General features: G+C 40.1%; 1 protein-coding gene across 5 annotated transcripts in view; it reads right to left on the bottom strand.

Annotated features, from left to right (window-relative positions):
• Positions 1-19,484, bottom strand: part of kif26ab (kinesin family member 26Ab) — a 245,943-nt gene that overhangs the window by 58,578 nt on the left and 167,881 nt on the right. For all 5 annotated transcript variants that reach the window (XM_072568617.1, XM_072568618.1, XM_072568615.1 and 2 more), the window contains one exon: positions 18,774-18,957. In XM_072568617.1, the coding sequence (XP_072424718.1) occupies positions 18,774-18,957 (184 nt within the window). The remainder of the gene's footprint in view (positions 1-18,773; positions 18,958-19,484) is intronic.

The following is a 19,484-nucleotide window of genomic DNA, read 5'->3' as shown; positions in this document are numbered from 1 at the left end:
ATCTGGAAATAGTTCAATGTGAACATTTGGTGAAAACACAGTCAAGTACAGATGTGATGCCTTTGAAGATCAAAGAACCTTCTGAAGTTCATTAAACACACAAGAGCATTTTGGAACAGATTCTGGTTGGTGGTCTGTCTCACTGGTTTGAAGACAGTGAGAAATAGATACATATGTTAAAACAACGAATGGCAAAGCAAAATAAAGCTCCTCTATTTTATCACTATTTATTTATGGACCTTCAGTTTCTTTATATTTTTCCATCTTTTTGTTCTTCATTTGTTATGGTTGGGTGAGGAGAGGTAAATCGGTTTGCATCTTTTTAATTCCCCTCTCAGTTTATCGCAATTTTTTTTTACTATCTTTTAGAATGCAACTATCACACTTCAATTAAATGTAGTGCAAAAGAAAATGAAGGGGTCAATTACCAAGCATTACTTGTGTAAAAGAGAAATTTTATTATCGATTAACATGACTGAAAGATACTAAAACCATAACATCAAATGCAAACCCAAATAAAGGTAATAAATTTCAAATTGGTCTCTAGGTCGGACAAGGAAAATAAAGGTCACACAGTCCTTAGAGCCTGTGAGCTGTTAATCAACTCTAACTAGAGACCACAGTGGTTTAGCAGTTAACTTGAATCCAACAGCAGCAGAATCTTTAAATAGTTTGGTGTTCTCAGTGAATAGCTATTTCCCTAATTTGCTTTCTCATTGGGTGCTGGATTCTAAGATAATGACAGAAACAGGTGAGGAAAGAGAGAGTTCCATCCCTTGTCATCACAGATTTATTTTTCCTTCTCTCTATTCTGCTGCTCAAAAGCAGCTGTTGCAATATAGTTCAGTGTGTATTTTAAAGTCTATCTCCATTGTCTTTCCAAGCTGGCTAACTTGCAAATAGGCCTTTCATCTCCCAATATATGAAATTATCATACAAATGTAAATTAAAGTAGGAGACGTAAATTCCTTTTTTTTAAAACATTCCCTACAGTGTGGAAACAGGCCCTTCAGCCCATACCGACTCTCTGAAGAGTAACCTACCCAGACCCATTACCTTCTGACTAATGCACCTAACACTATGGCCAATTCACCTGCCGTGCATGCCTTTGGACTATGGGAGGAAACCCACGCAGTCGCCTGAGGCTAGAATTTAACATAGGACCCTGGTGCTGTGCGGCAGCAGTGCTAACCACTGAGCCACTGTGCTCATTTGTCCACTTTTGAGACCTTTAGATAGAAATGGTCATTTCAGCATGGATGGTTCCTGAAGTTTGTTCAATCTATGGTAAGATGTCCATTGCAGCCATTTTAGATTCTTCCTTTTTAATCAGAGAATGTTATTTCCTGATCATGAGATGGGTACCCACCCCTCTGCACAAAGTGTCCTGGCAGCAACGTTACAATGAAAGGTACCAATGTACTTGACACTGCAGCATTGCAGTGAAGAACTATTCTATAAGAAGACCAGGCATGTGCTGTGAGGGTGTGGTGAGGCTGGTCTAATGCCAAAGTCCATGGAACAGGAGTGCAGACAGTCATTGCCCATTGACTGCACCCTGAGATGCTGGTGACTCTTTTCCAAAATAAAAACCCAGAGGAGCAAGTGGTGAGTTGGAATCACCTGGTACCCACTTTGACTTTCAAGTTGGGAATTGTCATCATCTAATCTCTCTCAGGCATCTTGGAAGATGGAAAATTGCACATTAATGAGGTGATATTAGGTAAAAACTGCATGCTAATATATACAATTTGATACAAATAGACTTTGCGCCACTCATTAGTGAGATTATCATCTCGCTGTTCACTGCTTGTTGCAGACTTGGATTACTTTTCTTGAAGTTGAGAACCTCATTTTTGCCGAGCTTGACTTGTTTTCCCCATTGACTTGCCTATTCCTATATCATTTAGGGGTTATGAAGGTTCTACCTATTTCTTATTTTTAAGAAAGGAAAATATTAGTTTAAAGGGGGTTCATAATACTGCAATTATACTGGTAACCATAGAATTGGAAGAGTTTTAGAAAGTTTAAAGGGCTTAAAAAGTTGATAACATGAGAAACCTTGCCAGGAATATAGTAATAAATTGGAAGAGCCTTTAAAAGTAAATACTGTATAAAGAAAGACAGCAGTTAAAGTAATCATTGGTCATTAAGTGGCATGGGGAAATAAGGAAATTGCACAGATGTTGAAGAATTTTGTGTCTGCCTTCACAATAGAAGGCAGAAGTAGAAGGTTCCCAAGGGGCTAGTAAGAGTGAAGAACTTACGGTAATTAATAGCAAGAAGAAAAGTTATTGGAGAAACTTAGAGACTGAAAGCTGACAATTTCTCAGAATTGGATGGCTCGCATCCTGAGATTCTAAATGACATAATTGCATTGGTTATAGCTTTCCAAAATTCACTATAATTTACAGCAATCCCAGCAATTTGGAAGTTATCAAACATGACATTGCTATTCAAAATAAGTAGAGAGAAAACGGAAAACAACAGACGAGTTATGTCTGACATCACTTGTCAGAGAAGTGTTAAAATCTATTATTAGTAAGTCTTAACAATGCACTTAAAAACCTTGATCATGATCAGACAAAGTCAATGTGCTTTTACTAAATGGAAAACATATTTGACAACTTTACTGACATTCTTTTGAGGATATGGAAAATCGGTAGATGTTGTAGATATTTTCTAGTGAACCTGTTCAATGATGTTATTTATACACTCTTGGAGTAGGTGTTGGACTACTATTGACACCACTAACCGTTGGAGTAGGTGGTATTTGCACCCAGCCCTCCTGGCCTAACATAGAGATACTACCACTGCCCTCCAAGAGCCCTTCCGGGAGGCAATATATACTTGGATTTTAAAACAGCTATTCGATAATGTGCCACATCAAAGGAGAATGAACAGAGGAAAGGCCCGTAGATTTGGGAATGCTTAAGAGCAGCCAGAAACAGAGGTTTTTCAAGTTGGCAAAATATAATTGGTGGAATGCAATAGGTATCAGTACTGGAGCTTCAGCTTTTTGCAACAAGTATTAAAAATTTAAAAAGATGAAGAATAATGTGTCGATATTGGTTGATATTACAAAGCTAGGTGGACATTTAAGATGAGAGACAACACAAGTTAGAAAAGGTGGGTTTACTGAATGGGCAACATGGTGACAGAAATGAATTAAGTTGCAGTTATACACTTCAGTAGAAAGAATAGAAAATGACATTTCTTTTTAAATGTGAGAAATCTTTCAATGTGATGTTCAGAGATACTTGGGTGCACTCTCACAATGAATGCAATGGTAGCATACGGGTAAGCAAGCATTTAATGAGGCAAATGACATAGTCTTAGAGATGTACAGCACGGAAATCGATCCTTCAGTCCAACTCGTCCATGCCGACCAGATATCCTTACCTAATCTAGTCCCATTTGCCAGCAACCAGCCCATATCCCTCCAAATCCTTCCTATGTATAACCCATTCAGATGCCTTTTAAATGTTACATTTGTACTTGCCTCCACCACTTCCTCTGGCAGTTCATTCCATACACACATAAAAAGCTGCACTTTAGGTACCTTTTATATCTTTCCCCTCTCGGCCTTAAGCTATGCCCTCTAGTTCTAGACTTCTCCACCCCAGTGAAAAGACTTTGTCTATTTACCCCATCCATGCCCCTCATGATTTTATAAACCTCTATAAGGTCACCCCTCAGCCTCCAATGCTCCAGGGAAAACAGCCCCAGCCTATTCAGCCTCTCCCTATAGCTCATATCCTCCAACCCTGACAATATCCTGGTAAATCTGTCCTGAACCCATTCAAGGTGGCACAGTGGTTAGCACTGCTGCCTCACAGCACCAGAGACCCTGGGTTCAACTCCCGCCTCAAGCAACTGTCTGTGTGGACTTTGCATATTCTCCCCGTGCCTGTGTGGGTTTCCTCCGGGTGCTCTGGTTTCCTCTCAGTCCAAAGATGTGCAGGTAAGGTGAATTGGCCATGCTAAATTGCCTGTGTTAGGTGAAGGGGTAAATGTAAGGGAATGGGTTGGGGGGGTTGCTCTTCAGAGGGTCAGTGTAGACTTGTTGGGCCGAAGGGCCTGTTTCCACACTGTAAGTAATCTAATCTAATCGAAGTTTCACAACATCCTTTGATGGGAAGGAGACCAGAATTGCTTGCAATATTCAAAAAGTGGCTTAGCCAACATCCTGTACAGTCGTAACATGACCTCCCAACTCTGATACTCAATGCTCTGACCAATAAAGGAAAGCATACCAAATGCCTTCTTCACTATCCTATCTACCTGCGACTCCACTTTCAAGGAGCTAAGAACCTGCACTCCAAGGTCTCTTTGCTCAGCAATACCCCCCAGAACCTTACCATTAAATGTGAATTCTGCTCGGATTTGCTTTTCCAAAATGCAGCACCTCACATTTATCTAAATTAAACTCCATCTGCCACTCCTCAGCCCATTGGCCCATTTGATCAAGACCCCGTTTACTCTGAGGTAACCATCTTCGCTGTCCACTCTACCTCCAATATTGGTGTCATCTGCAAACTTACTAATTATACCTCCTCTGTTCACATTCAAATCATTTATATAAATGACAAAACGCAGTGGACCCAGCACCGATCCGTGTTGCACACCACTGGTCACAGGCCTCCACATTCTGAGAAGCAACACTCCATCACCACCCTCTGTCTTCTATCGTTGAGCCACTTTTGTATCTAAATGGCTAGTTCTCCCTGTGTTCCATGAGATCTAACCTTGCTAACCAGTCTACCATGAGAAACCCTGTCAAATGCCTTACTGAAGTCCATACAGATAATGTCTATGCTCTGCTGTCATCAATCCTCTTAGTTACTTCTTCAGAAAACTCAGTCAAGTTTGTGAGACATTTTTCCCACGCACAAAACCATGTTGACCATCCCTAATCAGTCCTTGCCTTTCCAAATACATGTACAGGACGTTGGCTAAGCCACTTTTTGAATATTGCATGCAATTCTGGTCTCCTTCCCATCGAAGGATGTTGTGAAACTTCGATTAGATTACTTACAGTGTGGAAACAGGCTCTTCGGCCCAACAAATCCACACTGACCCTCTGAAGAGCAACCCCCCCAACCCATTCCCTTACATTTACCCCTTCACCTAACACAGGCAATTTAGCATGGCCAATTCACCTTACCTGCACATCTTTGGACTGAGAGGAAACCAGAGCACCCGGAGGAAACCCACACAGGCACGGGGAGAATATGCAAAGTCCACACAGACAGTTGCTTGAGGCGGGAGTTGAACCCTGTCCCTTAAGATTCCCTGCAAAAACTTGCCTACAACTGATGTCAGACTCCCTGGTTTTTCCTTACCACCTTTCTTAAATAGTGACACCACAGTAGCCAACCTCCAGTCTTCCGGCACCTCACCTGTGACAATCGATGATACAAATATCTCAGCAAGGGGCCCAGCAATTACTTCCCGACCTTCCCACAGAGATCTAGGATACACCTGATCAGGTCCTTATGGGGCTTCATGGAAATACAGGAATGAGGAAGTTTTGCTACAATTCTACAGGAATTTGGTGGAACCACACCTGAGAAACTGTATATAATCGCATCAGAGGTAATGCGGCAATGGTTCACTAGATTAGTCCTGGAGATGTGAGGACTGTTCCATGGATCTGTGCTCTCTGCAGTTTAAAAGAATGAGAGGTGATTTCATTGGAATCTGAAGGGATTTGAAAGGGTAGACAATGAGATGCTATTTCTCTTGGCTGTTGAATCAAAAACATAGGAACACAATTTCAGGATGAGGGGCTAATTGCTTTGGGTTGTGATGAGGAAAAATATCATCAGTTAAATGTTGTGAACCTTAGATTTTCCAATCTAGAAGGAGGTAGTGGATATTCCACCATCAAGTAAAGATAGGCAGATTTCCAGTCACTCAGAAAATCAATTGGAGAACAGATAGAAAAATGGAACTCAGGCAGAAGTTTAGGTTTTGATCAAATTGAATGGGAGACCGGGCTCAATGGGGGAGTATGATCTACTCAAGCTTCTAGTTCTTGATTTTTTTTATAACTATAGTTAAGCAAAACCAATGTTGGGCGGCATGTTATAGTCAAAACTGGAGCACCTGTGTTTGCCATTTACCAACAAAAAACTGGCAATCGCTGTGCACCTCCCATTTCCCAATCTCAGTTTAAGTTTAGTGCAAAGTCAAGGGGCTCTCCAGGTGTCCAATAGCAGTGATGTCAGCAAGGATGGGCAGCCAATTACATTGCAGTATTCTCATTAAGCATAAACTAGGAAGTTACAAACACTGATCATTCACCTTTAATTACAATTTAAAGTAGTAAAAATGTGTAAAATTTCATCATGATGAAAAAAGTTTGATACTTCACAAATACATAATCATGTTTTCAGGACCAACGAGTATGGTTGGCACCATAATTGTGGCATTAGAATGCTTTCAAAACCCAAGGGGCAATACTTTCAAAAGGGTTTTTACAGCAAGATTGTGTTGATTACTTCAGGATTACACTCTGGAGGGGGCTTCAACAGTGTACACTCTGAAGGAGCAATGATTACTGACAGCAAATTCTGAATTTCACAATATTCTTCACAGTGCCAAATCCCAAAGTTGCTGTTAATTTCAGTGGCAAAAATGATAGAAATGCTGACAGTTTTATAGTCATTCCCACCATATAATCCAGGCCATTAAAACAAAGCACCATCACATAAAACATTGTAATTTCTGTTGTCAGTGTACCTACTGAGAAAATATTTTTATTTAACATACTTTTGTTATTGTGTGTTTAAAGGTCTCTCATTTTTCCCCACTTCTCCTTTTAGTTTACAATAATCTATTTTAATGATCATCTGATGGCTTCTGTAAGATATAGGAGCAGAATTAGGCCAGATACAATAATGCGATCTGAATGTCATAAGCATCTATTTAAAATATCATGTAAGAATCAATACTGAATAACCCAAAATGTACTGATAGTAAAAAAAAGACAAGCGAAATTAGCTGCAAACTTCCAGGAAAGCATTATAATTTTATCAGTCCTCAATTAAAGATGGTGCCTTTGGCAACTTGACATTGATTGTTGTTAATTATATTTCTAATCTGAGCAGCCAAATATCAAAGCCACAACATCAGGAATATTTGTTCTTTCAGTTCTAATGCTGTAACTGTTCTAAAGCGCAACACTACAAGAACTCAACTCCATAGCTTCAACAGAATTTAGTCCAAAAACTGTTCAGCTGAGATGCTACACCAATGGATTATATTACCAACTTGGATTTGTCATCAAGATGTCAAAAGGATGAAGTCAGCTACTTCTGACATCACTCTTGTATTATTTGCCTACCGTTGTGAAATTACAGGTTGCAAGGGCATTCTTCTGTGATCTATCTGCTATTATAATGAATTAAAGTTGTCTCTTAGAGTAACTGAGATGCAAACAAAGCACATCTTCTGTTCCTTATCTCAGCAGCATCCTCAATTAAAATATTTCATCGTGAATTTAGTTGTGAAAATGAGATAAGTTATAGTTGAGTACCTGAATAATTGCACACTAAATAGAAAGCCTTATTCTCCAAATCTGTTATACGTTACTTTCATAACGCAGCTTGTTGTTGGTCAAGATACACTATTTAAGTAAGTAATTCCTTTCATGCCAGTTGAAATCATTAAGTTTCATAAGCCTCTCTAGTGTTCTCGGATGTACTATTTCTGACACCAACAAGGTTATAAAAAAGCACCTCAATAGCTTTCGTACTTCTAATGAGAGTGAGTTTATGTATGTCACATTTGCAAGTTTAATAGCTGCAACATCCTTGTCCCTTTGTAGTTATCTTATAAAGAGCCAGTAGAAGGCTTCTCACTGCACTCAAAAAAAGTAAAGGCATCAAACCTTATTGGCATCGACCCTTTTAAGCACATTTTGTGTCAGACTGGAGAGTTTAATTGCCTTTCTTTTTTGCCACATGTCTCACGTAAGAGATCTCTGTCAGAAAAACTGACAAAAGCTTTGTAATTGTAAAGCACTTACACGCTGTTCATAAGAGTAGAACACCACTTCAAGACATTTGTTGAGCAGATAGTTCAGAAAAGTGTTTTAGAAAGAAAGGTATCATCTACTGCTTTAAAGTATTCCAAGAGAGGGATAATGAGATATACTTCAGTGACGCTTCATAAATGCTTCATCTCAAAATAAGCACATTAATCTCAGAAAAGAATAAAGTAACTCTAGAAAATGAAATTAGAACTCTTCTTATATATCTTCCAATACCAGTTCTTGAATATATTAATATTAAGCATAGATAGTAATAAGTGCAAAAGAAGGGTAGAACTATTCTGGTTTTTACAAATGACAATGCAACATTAGACTGAGTTTTACTGACCCCTTCTTATGCAGGTAAAAATGAATGCTTGCCCAATCATATTTTCAATTGGTAAGTCATCTTACTTTACTGTGCAAAAGAAATCATATCAGTTCTCTTCTCTGAATGGGAGTATGAGTGTTGCTACTGGAAATTGAAAGCTGCAAACGTTCAGGCTGGATTTCCCTGAAGCTTACTTGGGTGACAGTGGAAATATATATCGTTGTGCTGGGACTGTGATTTACTGTGATTTGCAGGTGGCTAACCCTTTCCATCAAGATTCTTTTTAATGATGGTGCATAAAAATTTGCACAGGAATCCATCTTAATTACTGAGTAAATAAATCATATCAAACAAAAACCTTTTACATTTTCAGTAACATAGCTACAATTTCTCTGAAAATCTCAGCATGAGACATGAAACATTTAAGATTTTTGAGTCACTTTGTTTTCAGCAGAACATTTACTTAATAAAATCTAATTTCAAAAGCCACAAATTCCCCCAAAATACCAGACTTATTTTTATACTTCATTCAGTTAATGTTATAGGTTGGAATAACATCCATTAGAGTAACAGTATTTTATTTTTATTTTGCGCTTTTCAAAACTGGGAATGGAAACAAAATGTTTGAAAGAGTGGCTGCAGGTTTGAAACACAACTTACCTTTGCAAGCATTATAAATAGCTGCTTGAATAAGCAGTAAATGAAATTTGGTTTTAGCCTAATTAAAGCTGAGGAGTTGGATGAATGTAGCTTTTCCTGGCATCAAGAAGTTAATTGGTCTATGGGATCAGTGACCAGTTATCAATGACAGCCACCCTTTTACCTGGCAACAACTGTGTGGTTCATTCTCACGTAACTGAACAGCTTGGAGCTGGGAGGAAGTTAGCTGGGTCCACTGTTTTTCATCATTTATATAAATGATTTGGATGTGAACATAGAAGGAATGTTAGTAAGTTAGAAGATGACACCAAAATTGGAGGTGTAGTGGACAGCAAAGAAGGTTACCTCAGATTACAATGAGATCTTGATCTGTTGGCCAATGGACTGAGAAGTGGCAGATGGGAGTTTAATTTAGATAAATGCGAGGTGCTGCATTTTGGAAAGGCAAATCAGGGCAGGATTTATACATTTAATGGTAAGGTCCTAGGGAGTGTTGCTGAACAAAGAGTGCTTGTTTATAGTTCCTTGAAAGTACAATCACAGGTAGATTGGATAGTGAAGAAGGCATTTGGTATGGTTTCCTTTATTGGTCAGCCCCTTGAGTATCAGAGTTGGGAACTGTTAGTTAGGCCACTATTGGAATATTGCATTCAATTCTAGTCTCACTGCTTTACAAAGGACATTGTGAAACTTGAAAGGGTTCAGAAAAGAATCAAAAGAATGTTGCCAGGGTTGGAGGGCTTGAGCGACAGGGGGCAGCTAAATAGGCTGCGAGTATTTTCCCTGGAGCATTGCAGGCTGAGGGGGTGACCTTATGGAGTGGCATGAATAGGGTAAATAGACAAGTTCTTTTCTGAGGGATGGAGCTGGAGGGCATAGATTTAAGGTGAGAGGGGAAAGATTTAAAAATGGGACCGAAGGGGTGGTACGTGTATGAAATGAGCTGCCAGAGGAAGTGGTGGAGGCTGGTACAATTACAACATTTAAAAGACATCTGTATGAATATTTCAATAGGAAGGGTTTAGAGGGATATGGGCCAAATGGTGGCAAATGGAGGTAGATTTATTCGGATATCTGGTAGGCTTGGACAGGTGCACCACTGTTTCCATGCTGTATATGTCCATGACTCCACGGGGAGAGAGATATGTTCAGCTCTTCTCCAGCTTCTCTTCGTCAAAACACACTGTAAACCTGAAGAAAATCTTCCATGCATAAGTTGTTGTATGCTATGACTTCTAACTGACAAGTCAAAGACTTTTAAGTGCATCAGCTACCCTGTACTTCTCACTGACCAGTGAAAACAATATGCTGGCCAGTGGAAGAGTCAAAAGGAACATCTCAACTAAGAATCTGGACAACAAAGACTAATGAACTGTCTTTCCAATCTTTTATAACCTTTTTTACTCTGTCTATTTGTCTGTGTATGTGTACAGGGGAGTTTATAAGGGGATTAAAATTTCATTAATGGCATTATATGCTGATGGTTTATAACTGTTTTTCTGCAGCAAGAGTCTTATTATTTGTAATAAACTCTAGTTCTTGTTCAGTACAGAAGCCTGATCTATGCTTTGTCAACCTGGGCCTGAAAATCAGGTAAATTGGGGAACTTCACATACTTCATAAAATCTTTAAATTTTGTGATGACTCCAGGATAGCAGGGCTTGATTTTCAGTAGGCTACTCTAGTGAGTCATAACACTACTAGGTTTCATGTTTAGCCTCATTGATAGTCAGTCATGATACTGAGTAATTTTAAATTTTGATAAGTACCACATACATTCAAGAAATCATTGATAAAAGTCAAGGCCCAATTTGTTATCAAAACACCTTAATTCATCACTTCAGACCGAGTCAATATCTCCCTTGCAGGCCAACTATCTTGTCTTTCTTAATGCCACAGCCTCTCATTTGCTGGCTCTCCTGATTGCTGCTTCACCCTCAAGCTGATTCTCTCTTTCCCCCAACCTTCCCACTTTCTCTTCTGAACCCCATCTGTGTGCGAGGGCTTAGAACAGAGAGAGAAAGAGGAAGAAAACAGGAAAGGAGCTATGAGCTGTAGAAAGAGTGAAGTGGTGAGTCAAAGTCTTGAGGAGTGAAATACTCCAATGTCCTATTGATTAGATTGCACATGCCTCACTCACCCTGGTGTGAATGAATGGGAAAAAGCAAGTGCCAAAGTTGACTTTTACTCAAGTATATACAGAAAGTAACCAGTGACACTCACACCCCAAGAGCAAATTTTGAAAAGTTTTTTTGTCTCATGGCATTTTTTCAAGTTTTATTCTCTCCTTTCTCTGAGGCATGCTCCAAATCCCTTCAAGTTTTCCAACAAATCAACCAGCTAGCACCTGTTCCAGACTTCAGTTAGAGAAGATTAAAGTGCTTCAAGGCGGTGAGATGTATATTCATACCTGTGACCCCGACATGGCATGTTTCTGATTTCAGCCAAACCACCTGAGTATTGATGATATATGCACCCCATAACAAAAAAGCAAAAATAATGGACCAATTCAACCCAAATCATTCTCAATCATCTTTCAGTGCAGCATCATCCACAAGAAGAGGAACGATAGCCAGCAGGTTTGAACCAGACTTTGGATTTCCTACAGTTGCCTCCAAATTCTATTAATAACCAAAACAACCTGACAGCAAATTTAGCTTTTCAAATGCTTCCTTTTGGAAATTGGCAGATACGATATTGTGGGGATAACTGAGACGTGGCTTCATGGGGACAGGGCCTGGGAAATGAATATTCAAGGCTACATGTGTTATCGTAAGGATAGACTGACGGGCAGAGGGGGTGGGGTGGCCTTGTTGGTAAGGGAGGATATTCAGTCCCTTGCGCGGGCGGACCTAGAGTCAGGGGATGTAGAGTCAGTGTGGATAGAGCTTCGAAACACTAAGGGTAAAAAGACCCTCATGGGAGTCATCTACAGGCCCCCAAACAGTAGTCTGGATGTTGGAGGTAAGTTGAATCAGGAGCTGAAATTGGCTTGTCGCAAAGATGTTACTACAGTTGTTATGGGGGATTTTAACATGCAGGTAGACTGGGAGAATCAGGATGGTATCGGGCCTCAAGAAAGAGACTTTGTGGAGTGCCTCAGAGATGGATTTTTAGTGCAGCTGGTGCTGGAGCCGACCAGGGATAAGGCGATTCTGGATCTGGTATTGTGTAACGAACCAGAATTGGTCAGTGACCTCGAAGTGAAGGAGCCGTTGGGAAGTAGTGACCATAATACAATAAGCTTCAATCTGCAATTTGAGAGGGAGTGGGTACAATCTGAAGTGACAATATTTCAGTTGAATAAAGGGAAATATGGAGCTATGAGGGAGCAACTGGCCAAAGTTCAATGGTATAATACCTTAACAGGGAAGACCGTGGAGGAACAATGGCAGATATTTCTGTGTATAATGCAGAAGATGCAGGATCAGTTCATTCCTAAAAGGAAGAAAGATCCCAGGAGGAGACATGGGCGGCCGTGGCTGACAAGGGAAGTAAAGAAGCATATAAGGTTAAAAGAGAAAAAGTATAACTTAGCGAAGATAAGCGGGAAAACGGAGGACTGGGAAGCTTTTAAAGAACAACAGAGGATTAGTAAGAAGGAAATACGCAGAGAAAAAATGAGGTACGAAGGTAAACTGGCCAAGAATATAAAGGAGGATAGTAAAAGCTTTTTTAGGTATGTCCAAGGCAAAAAAATGGTTAGGACAAAAATTGGGCCCTTGAAGACAGAAGCAGGGGAATATATTACTGGGAACGAAGAAATGGCAGAGGAATTAAATGAGTACTTCAGATCTGTGTTCACTGGGGAAGACACAAGCAATCTCCCTGAGGTAACAGTGGCTGAAGGACCTGAACTTAAGGGAATTTCTATTTGCCAGGATTTGGTGTTGGAGAGACTGTTAGGTCTGAAGGTTGATAAGTCTCCGGGACCTGATGGCCTGCATCCCAGGGTACTGAAGGAGGTGGCTCGGGAAATCGTGGATGCGCTGGTGATTATTTTCCAGAGTTCAATAGAATCGGGGTTGATTCCTGAGGATTGGAGGGCGGCTAATGTTGTGCCACTTTTTAAGAAGGGTGGGCGGGAGAAAGCAGGAAATTATAGACCAGTTAGTCTGACCTCAGTGGTGGGAAAGATGCTGGAGTCTATTATAAAGGATGAAATTACGGCACATCTGGATAATAGTAACAGGATAGGACAGAGTCAGCATGGATTTATGAAGGGGAAATCATGCTTGACTAATCTTCTTGAATTTTTTGAGGATGTAACTCGGAAGATGGACGAGGGAGATCCAGTGGATGTAGTGTACCTGGACTTTCAGAAAGCTTTTGATAAAGTCCCACACAAGAGGTTAGTGAGTAAAATTAGGGCGCACGGGATTGGGGGCAAAGTACTAGATTGGATAGAGAATTGGTTGGCTAATAGGAAACAAAGGGTAGTGATTAACGGCTCCATTTCGAAATGGCAGGCAGTGACCAGTGGGGTACCACAGGGATCCGTGCTGGGACCGCAGCTTTTTACAATATATGTAAATGATATAGAAGATGGTATCAGCAATAACATTAGCAAATTTGCTGATGACACAAAGCTAGGTGGAAGGGTAAAATGTGATGAGGATGTTAGGGGATTACAGGGTGACCTGGACAAGTTAGGTGAGTGGGCAGATGCATGGCAGATGCAGTTTAATGTGGATAAATGTCTGGTTATCCACTTTGGTGGCAAGAACAGGAAGGCAGATTACTACCTCAATGGTATCAAATTAGGTAAAGGGGCTGTTCAGAGAGATCTGGGTGTTCTTGTCCACCAGTCAATGAAGGCAAGCATGCAGGTACAGCAGGTCGTGAAGAAGGCTAATAGCATGCTGGCCTTCATAACAAGAGGGATTGAGTATAGAAGCAAAGAGGTGCTTCTGCAGCTGTACAGGGCCCTGGTGAGACCACACCTGGAGTACTGTGTACAGTTCTGGTCTCCAAATTTGAGGAAAGACATTCTGGCTATTGAGGGAGTGCAGCGTAGGTTCACGAGGTCAATTCCTGGAATGGCAGGATTGCCTTACACGGAAAGACTGAAGCGACTGGGCTTGTATACCCTTGAGTTTAGAAGACTGAGAGGGGATCTGATTGAAACGTATAGGCTTATGAAAGGATTGGACACTCTGGCAGGAGGGAACATATTTCCGTTGATGGGGGAGTGCCGAACCAGAGGACACAACTTAAAAATACGGGGTAGACCATTTAGGACAGAGATGAGGAGAAACTACTTCACCCAGAGAGTGGTGGCTGTGTGGAATGCTCTGCCCCAGAGGGCAGTGGAGGCCCAGTCTCTGGATTCTTTTAAGAAAGAATTGGATAGAGCTCTTAAAGATAGTGGAGTCAAGGGGTACGGAGATAAGGCTGGAACAGGATACTAATTAGGAATGATCAGCCATGATCATATTGAATGGCGGTGCAGGCTCGAAGGGCAGAATGGCCTACTCCTGCATCTATTGTCTATTGTCTAAGTATTACCATCCATGTCCTTTTTCTGTCTTAGACATATGCCGCCCCTCCCCGAAGCCCAGTCTACACTATAATTATGTATCAAACAACAATAGATAGGCAACTTGAGGAGAATCAGGGTCAAGTGCAATAAAAAAGAAATTAATCAGGCTCAAATAGACTCTGCTATGGAGATAGTCAGTTCCTTTACATGATTAAAAGTCCCAAACCAAAATGGCTAAAAGTCTTCTAATACATTGGTTTGACCATCAGATATTTTTGACTTTATTTTCTTCTTGAAATAGTCAGTAATGCATGGTTAAAGTGCTGTACATGAATTCTGGAGATGCGTACCTTATAATCTTTAAATCCTATTACTTTCAAAATAGGGAAAAAGTGCAGTCAAGATGAGTTCACATGAACCATTTGGAGTCATGAATGAAAAGGGATGGACAGATTTCTACAGAGGTCAAGCATTGAGAAATGTGGTAATTTTCTATTTTGCCAGGGGCTGAAGATGAACAGCGGCAGATCATCTGCTTATTAAATACTTCACTCAGTTTACCTTCTCATTTGGAAAGATATTGGGTAGAATGTAAACAAGCTACACCGGCTTGTTTTGAAAATTGGCATGTTTAGCAACTACCTCATTGACAAGGTGTCAAGATAACAGTGCAACTGAAAGCTCCTGACCACGAAATGGACCTTAGAACAGTGAGATCAGCATAATAGATATTCTTGATTAGTGTTTTGTACTTCTTTTTCTTTTTTCCAATGTAATAGTGCAGGGCATGGTTTGTATTCAATACGTTAATGCAACATTTCCATCACTTTCATCAGAAGGCAGTCTACAGTTGTAACCATGGAGAATTCAATTGGATTTTAATTTGCCATGATCTGAAGTAATGTTAATTTCTCCATTATCCTTGTTGCCTGCATTTTCATTTGACATTAAAAGTTAAGTTTTGATTTAGCACCAATATATTCACAGTGAACAAAACAGTTAGATCTTAAATTACATGCAGACATATTCTGGATTGAAAAAAAAATGTAGTAAATGTCAAGTGCCAGTGACTGTGAGGAGGAAAATTATCTTCATCATGAATCACTTATTTATGTAAGAAAAAAAGTAAAATAGTCCCAATTTTGAATTAATGGACTTTGTTTTTTTAATAAGCTGTCATAAATGGAACTGTCTAAATGGGATGAATGCTGAACAATATAGAGCTTTAAACAATTAACTTCAGTTGTACTTAAGAACTAATTGTACAAATTATTTGTATAACTGTGCGTATGATGAATAAACATCAGGTTCTGTTCATCCATATTACAAACTTATTTGTATCTATATAAAAAATATTTTTCTTATGATATGTTACTTCTAATTAAAATATAGCTGTCTTATATGTGCAGCACAAATTATTGAACTTCCTATGTTGAATATTTGTGTATTGCCAAATAACAGAGAATTCCAAATTACATGGCTGATTGTTGTTTTTCTTCAAGATGATGCCTATCCCCAACTGCTTGCCTCAATCACCTTCAATGAGACTCTGGTCTTCTGATTCATCCATGATCACCTTATGTTATCTATATTATCGTTTGGTTTACTGGTTCATCGGATCCCATGGATGTATTCATAACTCCAGATGTTAGTCAGACAAAAGACCCAAATCCTTGTGTCAATCAAAAGGCCTGGACAGCAGCAAAAGCTTGCATTCAACTATAACAACGCCATCACTAGCCTCTACTTAGATTAGAATATTTCAGATCTTCTGAGAAAAATCAAACATAAAGATATGCAGGTTAGGTGGATTAGCCATGCTAAATTTTCCATAGTTCTAGGGATATGCAGGTTAGATGGATTAGCATGGGGAAGCAAGGTTACAGGGATAGGGTGGAGGGTGGGAGTGGGTGGGATATTCTTTGAAGGTCAGTGTGGACTTGATGGGCCGAAAGGCCTGCTTCCATGCTGTAGAGATTCAATGAATCTGTGACATTGTCTCTTTAAACCTATATTTTGCTGGCAACACTTTTCGGAGTTTTTATACCAGCTGTTAACTTTTACCAAAATCAGCCCAGTCAAAGCTGGAGAAGATTTGCATTTCAAAAACACCATATCAGATCCCCTAAAAAATGGTCAAAATATTTTGTGAACACTACAACTAACAAAAACAAAATTTCTTTTGAAAAAGTGGAACTGGTTACTAAAAGGTCAACAAAAAGGTAGGTGCACATATCCTGAACTGGGGCAGTAACTTTCTGAATCAGAGGCAAGAATGACAGTAAATGGGCATGAACTCATCCCTGCAGTGGAGGTTAATGGCTTGGGGAGTGTAGGCAGCTTTAGATTTCAGATGAGTCTCTCAATTGAGTCATTAGGTGGACAACATGAGTCAGAAGTTCGGCTGGTTGATCAATCATTCTGCATCAACTATTTTTATTGTTAAAAACAGATTAGAAGGGACTCATCACTTACCCACAAAAGAATTGTACTGATAAATGAAAGTTCAGATATTGAAAGATTGAGTAATTGTGCTTCTTTTCTAACTATTTTTCTGTATAAATTGGAACTCAATAATACTGCACAGAGCTGCTATTTGCTGATGAAAAGCATTCTTCAAAATCTTCAGGGCTATGTTAAATATCACTTTCAAATGAATGTTCCCTTTTGTAATCAAGAATATTTCAAAAGTGCAATCTTAGAATTGTTCATCCAAAACATCACGTTCTCACCCAATAGTTCATCATGACATCACAGTGCAGAATCTTATAGAGGTGGCAGGGGTCTCGAAAGCTGCATGGCTCCTCTTTCTGGCAAAGTTCAACGTACTTTAATCCACTTGGACACTTGACAGGCCGGTCATGGGACTTACGTGAAGATTCAAGGACCATGGAGTGCAGATCCAGCCTACCAAGAGCTACCAGCCAAGCAGAGGCTAGCACCTCAATCAAATGGCAGTGCCACTGGGAATACAATGACTGCTGCCCCATAAGAAGTGAGGGACAGCAGGAGAGGGACGCATGTGGAAAGGGAATTGCAGCAAGGACAGAGGTGGCTGTCAGTGAGAAGCTCCCCCACCACCTTCCCAATGCCACGGGTATTGTTCAGATACAAACGTCTTCTTGACTGAGGGGACCATCTAACCCCTCCAGCCCTGGGGAATTCTCAAACAATGCGAACAGAGTTTGTGTGCTGTGTTTCCTGGAAAGCAAGCATCCCCCTCTACTGCTGGGTTAATATCAGCATTGGTGGAATGAGACGTATAAATGGGGTATTAATTATCTACTGAAGGGCCTCCATTAACAAGTGGAGGTAGAATGGTGGCAGTGTCCCACCTGGATACCTTTCCACCTGATTGAAAAGGGGCCTCTCCCTTTCCCTGTTACCAAAAACCTACTAAGTGGAAGGAATAAGATTCCATCTACTAAAATGGGGGTACTTAGCATGTGTGCAGGGACATCCTTAAACAACAGCACCTAACATTAAGAGACTCAGTAAGAGGCATGGTGGCTCAGTGGTTAGCACTATTCCCTCACAGTGCCAGGGATCTCCTGGGTTTGATTCCAGCTTCAAGTGACTGTGCGGGTTTCTTCAGGATGCTTCGGTTTCCTCCCACAGTCCAAAGATGTGCAGGTTAGATGGATTGGCCATGCTAAATTGCCTGTAGCATCCAGGGATATGTAGGTTACCCATGGGAAATGCAGGGTTACAGGGTAGGAAGGGTGGGTCTGGGTGGAATGCTCTTCAGAGGATTGGTGTGGACTCGATGGGCCGAATGGCCTTCTTCCACACTGTAGGGTTTCTATGTAAATAACAGAATAGAGTTTGCTGTGGGTGATGAAACAGTGTGCAAACTGACTGTGAGGGTCTGTACTGGAAATGCTTGTCTTCTGAAATTCAACATCATGCATCCAATTAATACTGATAAAGTTAAGATCATATTATAAACTCCAGTGTTAAATTATACTTTGGACCGTGTAGAAAGAAAAGTGGTGGACTCCACGTAGCCCTATGAATGCACTACAGTTTTCAGCTTGGAGCCAGGAACATTCCAGAAGTTTACAAATGTATGTCTACAAAACATCATCAAATGATCTGTAAGTAATAAAACTTTATCAAGAGATGTGTTTTATTATATTTAAATGATATTCATTTAAAATTAAGTTTAACAGAAATGTAGGATTTATTTAACGTATCTATATTTACACAGATTTCAGCAGTGACATGCATCAAAGACAACTGTTAGCAGACTTAGCTCATACCTTTCCAATGCCTGGGTTGTCCTTGACTTTACATACAGCCCTCAAAAGGCATGGTGGTGCGGGGGGAGGGGACACTTGCAAAATACCACTGAAATTTGTTCTGCTGTTTGACAGCTCGTGCGAATGCTGGAGAAGTGGATGGTTTTTCTTTTGCTTTGAAGAGAGATTCAGCTTCTGTGCTGCTCTGTAGAATAGAAGGAGACAAAAACAAAACAGTTGTGTTACTAAGAGCGAAACGTAATTTGGCCCAGCAAAACAGATGTTCAATGTCATCATTCCCTGTTTAACAAATCAACTCATTTGATTCTAATCAAATTCCATAGGACTGTTCTGTCAAGAGACTAATATAGGCAGATTCAGGCAGAAATATAGCCAAGACAATATTCACTTAATTCTCCCTAGCAGAGTTTCAATTAGACTATAACTTGCTGAACAGCTTCAGCAGCTGAGTCCAAGGCTTCAGAAATCTCAGTGACACCATAAAAACTGAAATCATTCTCCTGTCACTATAAGGCCAGATGGACTACTCTGGAGTAGACGATACATTATAATGTAACAAGTTATTTGCATTTCAGAGGAATCACATTCCTCCAGTTTCTGGAAAAATATATAGTAATGGTCACTTTTGTAGCTTCCCATTAATTACTATATCAGTTCTGCTTCTGGTTTACTCAAGAGGTGCAAACAGCAGGCAAACACAACAGGCCATAA

This window comes from Chiloscyllium punctatum, chromosome 4 (genome assembly GCF_047496795.1).
Source record: "Chiloscyllium punctatum isolate Juve2018m chromosome 4, sChiPun1.3, whole genome shotgun sequence".
In the NCBI taxonomy this organism is placed as follows: Eukaryota; Metazoa; Chordata; class Chondrichthyes; order Orectolobiformes; family Hemiscylliidae; genus Chiloscyllium; species Chiloscyllium punctatum.
The sequence above is the reverse complement of the archived record's forward strand: the minus strand, read 5'-3'. Positions and strand labels throughout refer to the sequence as shown.